This window comes from Elephantulus edwardii, unplaced genomic scaffold (assembly GCF_000299155.1).
Source record: "Elephantulus edwardii isolate Elephantulus edwardi_28Jun2011 unplaced genomic scaffold, EleEdw1.0 scaffold00012, whole genome shotgun sequence".
In the NCBI taxonomy this organism is placed as follows: Eukaryota; Metazoa; Chordata; class Mammalia; order Macroscelidea; family Macroscelididae; genus Elephantulus; species Elephantulus edwardii.
In genome coordinates, this window is record NW_006399762.1 from 8,235,862 (window position 1) to 8,245,296 (window position 9,435).

General features: G+C 37.2%; 1 protein-coding gene across 1 annotated transcript in view; it reads left to right on the top strand.

The window, feature by feature from the left end:
- PDE5A (phosphodiesterase 5A, cGMP-specific) overlaps nt 1-9,217 on the top strand; it is a 259,248-nt gene extending 250,031 nt beyond the window's left edge. The window contains exons 19-21 of the mRNA XM_006881059.1: nt 5,096-5,170; nt 5,876-5,959; nt 8,777-9,217. Coding sequence (XP_006881121.1) covers nt 5,096-5,170; nt 5,876-5,959; nt 8,777-8,914 — 297 coding nt within the window. The 3' untranslated portion in view covers nt 8,915-9,217. The remainder of the gene's footprint in view (nt 1-5,095; nt 5,171-5,875; nt 5,960-8,776) is intronic.
- The last annotated feature ends 218 nt before the right edge of the window (nt 9,218-9,435 follow it).

Below are 9,435 nucleotides of genomic sequence, written 5' to 3' on the forward strand. Positions count from 1 at the left end.
TGGGCCACCCTTGGCCAAGTGTCCTTCAGATCTACACTTAAAGCAAGTGAGTGGGAGCTTCCTCTCTACTCCCTTGCCTATCTGTTGCTCTCATCTGTGATATTGTAGGCTAACATCTTTTATAATCTTCTGCAGCACATCATCAGAGTCCTCCTCACTTTCAGCAAAGTTGTGTCATCTGCATAACACAGGTTGTGATGAGTCTTACTCTGATCCTGATGGCACATTCTTCTCAATGATTTGTTCAGCATATAGATTGGATGGGTATGGAGAAGATGCATCCCTGATGTATATCTTTCTTATTTGAAGCCTTGCAGTTTCCCTAGCTCTGTTCACACATATTTGTGATATGATCTGGGTATATATTTCACATGAGCACAATTAAATGTTCTGGAGTTTTCATGCTTCTCAGTGTTAGACATAATTTATTATGATCCACACAGTCAAATGCTTTTACATAGTCAATAAAACACAAATAGACATCCTTTTGGTATTCTCTACTTTCAACCAAGTTCCATCTAACATCAGCAGTGATATCACAGGTGCTTTGGTCCCTTCTAGGTACAGTTGAATTGCTGGTAGTTCGCCTTAAGCAAGATTTTACTTGCACATGATATTCGATAATTTCTGCATTCTTTTGGATCACATTTTTTGAGAATGAGAACAAATATGGATTGCCTCCAGTCATTCAGTCAGGAGCTGCTTTCTTGACACAGACTAGTTCACTTCTCCAGGGCTGCATCTATTTGTTGAAGATGTTAATTGGTATCTAATCAATTTCTTAAGCCTTATTTTTTGTCATTGCCTTCAGTGCAGCTTGAATTTCTTCCTTAATTACCATTATTTCTTGATCATATGCTACTTCTTGCAATAGTTCCATGTCAGCCGATTTTTTTTTTTGGTTCAGTAACTCTTTGTATTCTCTCCATCTTCTTCTTCTTCCTAGATCATTCAAGATTTTATGCATAGCAACCTTCAGTATTATAACTAGAGACTTAACTTGAATTTGGCTTTTCAGCTTGAGAAATACCAAGTGAGTTCTTCACATTTACCAGTTCTAGGAAGAATATAACATAGTTGTAAAGGTTATCAAGAAAGCTCTGAATACGTACTGTTATAGTTCAAAACCCATGTTGCTGCTTTTTAGAAAGTTACTTCATCTTTGGATCTTAATCTCTAAAACGGAACTCTGTACATTATAATGAGGATACCTGGTGGCACGGTGGTTAAGTGGTTGGCTACTAACCAAAGGTTAGAAGTTTGAACCTACAAGTACACTGCAAAAGAAAGACATGGCAGTCTATAGCTATAAAGATTTATAGCTTTTAAAACCTTGTACAGGGTTGCTTCAGAATAGATTCATTGAAAACAATATTTTGTTCTTTTATTTTTCCCCCTCTTGTTTTGTTGGGATTGTATGTTGCTTTTGTTTTGGGGTTTGATTATAAGTACTTGTTGTTGTTATGTGTCATTGAGTTACTTATGACTCATAGCGACCCTGTGTACAACAGCACTGAACCCTGCTCTATCCTGAGCCAATTTCATCATCTCTGACACACCTATCCCCATTACCTCAGTCACTGAGTCATTCCATCTCATTCAAGGCCTTCCTCTCTTGCACTGTCTCTCCACCCTTCCAAGCATGATGCCCCTCTCTAAGGACTGATCGCTACTAGCAACATTCCCAAAATATGTCTGATAGAGCTTCAAACTCTGTGCCTCCAAGGAGCAGCCTGGTTTCACCCTCTCTAGGACAGACTTGTTTGTTCTCTTAGCAATCTATGGTATATTCAATATATTCTTCTTCAGCACCACAACTCAAAGGCATTGATTCTTCTTTTATCATCCTTGGTCGTTGTTTACCTCTCTGATGCCTACCAAGTAATTGTGAAGACCATGACCTGGATTCGGTGCACCTTAGTCTTTAGACTGACGTTATTGCTCTTCATAGTATTAAATAATTTAAATCAGGTAAACTGAATGAGATTTACACCTAACCCCTGTCATTAAGTCAATTCCAATTAATACTTACTAGGGCTATTTCCTCTTATGTAGCAAATACTTTTAAAATGTTTTATTACTACTGCTATGATGATGATGATGACGATGGAAGTAGAGTACTCTGGGCACAGATTCTTCTTTCTCATTAAAAGTAGCTCCCATTCACTCATAGACTCATTATTCTTTTTTTCTGCATACATTTAAAATTATCTTTATGAATAAGTACTGAGAGTACAGTGACTTCTGCTGTGTTAGTTAAGAAGAAAAAAATCATATAGTTATAAATGGCATTTGTCAAAATATAATACCCATTCATATAAAAAAGCATTTCCCTAAAATAATGAAATAAAAACAAAACTCACTATTAAAAATAAAACTTGTGTTAGAACTATTGTTGTTATTAAGTGTCATTGAGTCTCATACAACTCGTAGAGATTCTGTGAAAAAAATATTTGAACCCGGTTCTCTGTTGTCTTTTCTCTAATGTTCATAGTTTCCTAAGGCCTGCTATTTAGAAAGTGAATGCCAATCCTGCTTCCAAGCCTGTCTTAATCTGGGAGTTCTTAATCTGTCTTAATCATTCTTAATCTGGGAGCTCTACCAAACCCTGTCCACTTTAGGTAACTATTATGACATTTGACATGCCATCAGCATAGCTTTTAGTTATCACAGCAAACTTAAGTTACCTCAGTAGAACAAATTGACAGAAAAGTACTATCCCACTTAGAACAATGTTCTTCCCAAACACTATCAACAGCAGTCGGAGGCCCCAACTGATTTTTAATACAAAGGCCTGCCCACCAGGTAAGTCCTGATTTACTTAAATAAGAGGCTTAAGCAACCAGACCATATCCAAGGGGCCATTCAATTTACACATGATTGTTAATGAAACAAAATAATGACCCAAAAGTTTATACCCAACTTTCAGCTAAACAGAAAGACCCTACCTTCCAGAATCCAACTGCTTTACATATGAGCCTCAGATAAGTGAAAGCAATTAGAAGTAGTGTTCGAAAATAAAAAATAAAACTCAACCTATTCATAGATGTTGTTGTTGTTATGTGCCGTCGAGTCGCCTGCGACTCATAACGACCCTATGTACAACACCCCTAAACTCCGCTCTGTCCTGTGCCAATCGCACTGTCTCTGACACTCCCATCCCAATTATCCCAGTCACTGAATCAATCCACCTCATAGAGGGCCTTCCTCTCCTGCGCTGTCCCTCCACCCTCCCAAGCATGATGTCCCTCTCCAAGGACCGGTCTCTCCTCACAACATGTCCAAAGTATGTTAGATGGAGCTTCAGAATCCTTGCCTCCAAGGAGCCACCCAATTTAAGCCTTTCCAAGACAAATCTGTTTGTTTTCCTAGCAGTCCATGGTATTCTCAATACTCTTCTCCAGCACCACAGCTCAAACGCATCAATTCTCCTTCTATCCTCCTTGGTCATTGTCCAACTCTCTGATGCATAACAGGTGATTGTGAAGACCATGGCCTGTATCAGACACACCTTAGTCTCCAAAGAGATACCATTGCTCTTCAGCACTTAGGAGAGGTCCCTACCAGCAGTCTTTCCCATGGCAATGCACCTTTTTATTTCCTGGCTGCTGGTGCCAAGACTGTTGACTATGGAGCCAAGCAAACTAAAGCTGTGTACAATCTCAATCTCTTCACCATCCATCCTGATACAATTCATAGATAGGATTAGATATTTTTAAACCACCCACCAAAAGAAAAGCAATGAAAAACTACTACAGACAATAAGAAGATTTAATAAAGTAGCAGCTAATGAAATTAATCTGTAACATTTAGAATAGACTTGACAGCAACTAATGGTGATGGAATATCACAGTGGAGTCTCTGGCTGATACAAAGAGTAACCACACAGCTGCTAGCAGATAAGTTGGAGGCACCGGTACAGAAAGGCCTGGCAACCTAGTTCAGAGAAATCAGCCATTGGAACACGATAGTACACAGTTCTACTCTGACACATGGAATGTTTCCATGAGTCAATCAGAATTAACTTGATGGCAAGTAGTTGTGTTGTTACATAAAAGAGAGGCAATCGAACATTACATATTTTCTATATTTATATATACCTTCTCATGAAAGTACACGACACAGACTATAAAATACTCATGTCTGAAAAAACAAATCAAAACTGGACCTAAACAAGCTTCTCTATCTCACTTATAGTGTTTTAGTTTTTTGGTTGTTTTTTTTTAAATACAGGACACAGAGGAAAACATATGAAATGGCATCACAGAAAATCAGAAAATTCCAAACTCTGGGAAGCATTATAGAATAAACAGGGAGTGGTAAATGAAATGGGAGAGATCTGGTGGGAACCTGAAAAGAGAGAGAAATGATAAGCATTGTCCAGTGGTAATTCATTTTATAAGACATGATGAATGGGAACGATTGTATGAAACAATGTGAATGAAGAATGATGTGAAACACACAATGTATATGAACTTTTATAAGCAAAACAATAAAAGTAAAATAAATGTAAAAGGCCAGTAATAGTATAAGTTCGTGTTTCGTAACAGTTTTTTACCACACTTAGTATAACAAATGCTCACTAAATACTTTTCACATGTTGTGAAGAGGAGTCTGTATTTAGAAAATGATACCATACTGGGAAAGGAAAAGGGTCAGAGGAAAACAGGAAAGACACTAAACCAGAAGGATTGACTCAGTGACCTTGACAGTGCTGAGGACGGGGCAGGACAGGGTGTCAGATCTGTTGTTCACAGGGCTGCTATGGGGTGTAGCCAAATTGATGGCACCTTAAAACAAAAATAAATGTCTTGCTCGGGATACAAATGAGCATGTGCTGTTTTCCTCACTCATTGCTGCAGCTGAAATTGCATGTCTGCTAATTACAAATTACAGACTATACCCTTTGTGATGGTTATACATTTAAAAAGAAAATGAAGTATCATTTCTATTACTCTTTAGCATTTTGTTGTAATTTTATTGATATGGTTGGAAACTATAGAATTGATTGTTTTTTCTTATATTCATTAAATGTCTTCTGTTTTAACAGTGAGACTCTTACAGTTGACAAAATTCAGTCTGTTATTTATTCCAGATAGCAGAACTCGTTGCAGCTGAATTTTTTGACCAAGGAGACAGAGAGAGAAAAGAGCTCAACATAGAGCCCACTGTGAGTAGAAGACCTTAATGGGAGCTATCATTCACATTATTCAAATGCAGGCTTTCTTGTGTGCTTTTTTTTTATCTCCTACAAGACGTTTTTCTTAGAAAAATCGTTTATGATCACTACAGAAAAATTAAGCAATTAAAAGAAGTCAGAAAGACTCTTGGTATCCTATACTTTGGTAATTTGCTTTTCCATACTAATAGCATAAGTCATTTTTCATGCTAATAGATGCACTTCTGTGTATTATTATAAGGTTGGCATGAAATGAATGTAACTATAATTTTAAAATGATCAGTCCCTTTATGTTAACATTTTCAGTGCTTACTGTTAAAAACAAAACTAAGACATCTATGCTGCTAAACTTTGGCTTGCAAATTATTATTTTTTTAAAGTGAAATCCCACAATAACTATGTTGAAGGGTATATCTTTTAAACTATTTTTTACATAATGTTTGAATTTCAGATACTTTACCTGAGCCAAAAACAAGAGAAAAATTCTCCTCAAAACAACTTCTGTCTTTTGGAATGAGATTTTCCTGGAAATTATGTCAAGAATCTGCATGCATGGTTCTTTGGGGTTTTTTTTTCTCCAGGTAGTTTCTATCTGACCTTCATCAGCTGGCTCTGTGGTTCATGTGTGTGGAACTAACTTGCATTGTGTTCTCTAAACAGATTACTGTCTGTGTGCATGTGTCAATCTGTTTTCAGGATCTAATGAACAGAGAGAAGAAAAACAAAATCCCAAGTATGCAAGTTGGATTTATAGATGCCATATGCTTGCAACTATATGAGGTATTTATCTTTTCAACAATAAATGTTGAGTGTACACCAATAACCTTATCTGAAACTTAGAGCAAATCAAGTGATTAACATGAGGCATGTTTTTTTTTTGTTTTGCTTTTCAGTCAAGAAATAGAAATCAATATTATTTCTTTTACTAATAAATAGGATGTTTTATTTAAAGAAAAAATACATTTTCTATTTACTGCTTTTCAAAAAATTGAATGCACCCAATATGTTAATATTTGATGAGTGCCCACTCTTTGTTAGACTGATTTAGGTTATTCTAAGAAGACTAGGGCCTCTGTTGGCCTAGTGATAGAAAGCTGTGCTGCAATCCCAAAGGCATGCAGTTTGAATCTACCAGCTCCTCTACAGGAGAAAGATAGGCAGTCTCCTCTCACATAATTAACTGCCTTTGAAAACTCATTGAAGGGTCAGCTATGGTTTGCTTCTGACTCAATGGTATGTAACAACAACTATAAGAATAGTTGTCGTCATGATAGATGGATAAAAGATAATGTTATCAAGTATTTTAATTTTGCTTGGATCCACAAGTAACACCCATCATAGCTGCAGTCAAGAAATTGAAAGATATTTGTACTGGGGGAAATTGTTATCAAGGACCTCTACAAAGTTCTTAAAGAGCAAAGATGTCAATTTGAAGACTAAGGTGCATCTCATAAAAACCAGGGTATTTACAAGTTGCTTCATGTGCATGTGAATATTGAACAATGACTCTGTAAACATTCATTAAAATTAATAATAAGAAAAGATTTTCTGTCCAGAAAAGCAAAACAAAAAAAAAGAAAGAAAGAAAGTTGGACAATGAATAAAGAAAGCCAAAAATTAAAACCATTGAATTGTAATATTGGTGAGAGTGTTGAATATACCATGAATTGCCAAAAGAACAAACAAATCTGCTTTGGAGGAAGTGAAGCCGGGAAGTTCCTTAAAGAAAAGAATGGTGAAACGTAGTCTCACACTTTGGCATGTTGTCTAGCAACTGTCCTTGGAAAAAATATGTCAGACCAGGAAAGGTAGAGAGTAAGTGAAGAGAGGAAGCCCCTCGGTGAGGTGAATTGACAGTGACTACAGTTGTGATGAGCATAGCAGAGACAGTAAGGATGGGGCAGATCGGGCAGGGTTTTATTATGTCGTTCATGGGATCACTAAGAGTCATGGTCAGCTTGTCCATACTTGTGTCAGCACTGTCCATACTGAGATATATTGGGCGTACTGTATGTTATTGTTACGTTCTGTCAAGTCCCTTGCAACTCATAGTGACTCTATGTTAGCATGTTCTATATTTAAGTTCAGATAAGGAATTTTTTTCAAAGTCATGGTTGCTGTGATGTTAAACACTGTGACACTGATGTGCCAAATGAAATAATGGTTACCCATGGTGGACAGTGTTTGGTGGTGCTCCCTGATTAAAACAAGCTTGGAAGCAGGAGTGGCATCCACTTCCATAATAGCTTGCCTCCAGAAGGACTTGCTGAATAGAAGAGGTATTTACAGGAGAGCTGCCTCCAGAGTCCAGTTTTTATCCCTAGCCCAGGGCTCTATTCGTCAAAAGTTTTAAAGTTTTTTAAAAGCTGCAGCTGAGAGAAGTGGAGGAGGAAAAGACAGAAGACATCCAAAGCAGCACAGAAAGAATGCATCTCAGTGTCACCCTCTGTTTCACTTCTCTACGTTGTTTTCATCATCTGCTTATGACTCTATTATTTACAAGTTCTTCCTCAAAAGTGGCATCAGAACAGTGTATTAACTATATTGAAACATCTCATTTCTATAATAGATGATTTCCATAGTAACTGGATTAAAAGTTCCTCAACTGAATAGTAATAGCTTTTTTTATTTTTTCCCCATCCTTTTCATACAGCCAAAATAGCAATTGGATTCTCTTATTATAGATTTTTAGCCTTCTATGTTTCATCTATGTGTACAAATCACCTTATTTAAATTCACTGTTGAAAAAAGTCCGTGTGATATTAATGTGCACTTTTACCATTATTTACTATAGAAGTAGTATGTTCTTATCGAAAAATTAGAGACTGGAAAAGCAAAAAGGGGAATAAAACACATAATCATTCCATTACCCAGAAATAACTGTTATTAACGTGTTAGTGACTAAGCTTCACAATATTTTTATATTTAAGAAATTGCTTTTTACAATTCATAATATATTATGTTCATCTTTCAGAGTCAAATGTATTCCTCTGACAACATTTTTAATGGCTACAGAATAGTAACACAATATGCCTAACATTTGTGTTGGGTGATTTTCAATATTTCTCTATTACAAAGGAATGTGCAGTGAACATTCTTGTAGCTAAATACTTAATGGTACTATGTAGTTCATGAATAACAACACTACACAGAATTATAAACTACTCTTTATTATAACTTTTGATTAAAAATCTACTTGAAATATAGTGTGTAGAGTCATTGTTGAGGAAAACAAACAAACAAAAAAACCACCACAAAACCAGAGCCATTCCCAGTGCACGGGCTCAGGGAGCAGCATCTTTTCTGCACAAAAGCAAAATGTATTCTTGACTGGACTGCACACAGATCTGTTTCCACAGCTCCACGATGTTCTCTTGGAATGTGTGCATTTATGCGCACTCCCAGCACGTACTTCTCGGTGCAGCTTCTGAGAAGTCATCAGTGATCTCCTTATGTGCTCCCACAGCATCTGAAAGGCCCGTTGGTGGGACTGCCCTTGAAAGGAGTGTGGGACATTGCCCTTTCTGACAGGCCTGTGGGAGAGGGCTGGGTTTCCTGGCTTCTTTCTAGTTGTTTGTTGTCTTTCTCTTTCTTCAGGCCCTGACCCACGTATCAGAGGACTGTTTCCCTTTGCTGGATGGCTGTAGAAAGAACAGACAGAAATGGCAAGCCCTTGCGGAACAGCAGGAGAAGACACTGATTAATGGGGAAAGCGGCCAGGCGAAGCGGAACTGAGGGGCCTCTGTCGTGCAGAGGGAACACCTGCATAGATAGATGGTGAATTCTGCAGCTGGCCTGGTTTTGCTGTACACAGTACAGATTTGGTGTAAACTTTGCCACTGCTATATTTTTATTTTTGCACAACTATTGAGAATATAGCATGAAATATTTGTAAGGGAGACTATTATCTATTTTACACCACTCAACCCAGATGATCAGTGAATGACACCCACTCTTTGCACATTGATTAGGGCACTGTGCGTGGTATTTTGTGCTCTGCAAAGTGCCAATGGCATTCTTGCACTGAAAATGGTTCTTGTTTGGAGATCTTAGATAATTTGTTTTTGTGTTTTCTGAATTATAAGTCTTTCAAGATTGTTTGGAATCTTTCCTTACTCAAAAACAGGCTAGGAGCAAATTGAGTATATTCTATGGAATTTCAAGCCGTCATAGGACAGAGGAAAAAAAATGTAGGCTGGGCGAGTTTTAAGGGAGAAAGGCATATTTGTCAGCAGTGTATTTCTTTAACAATAAAA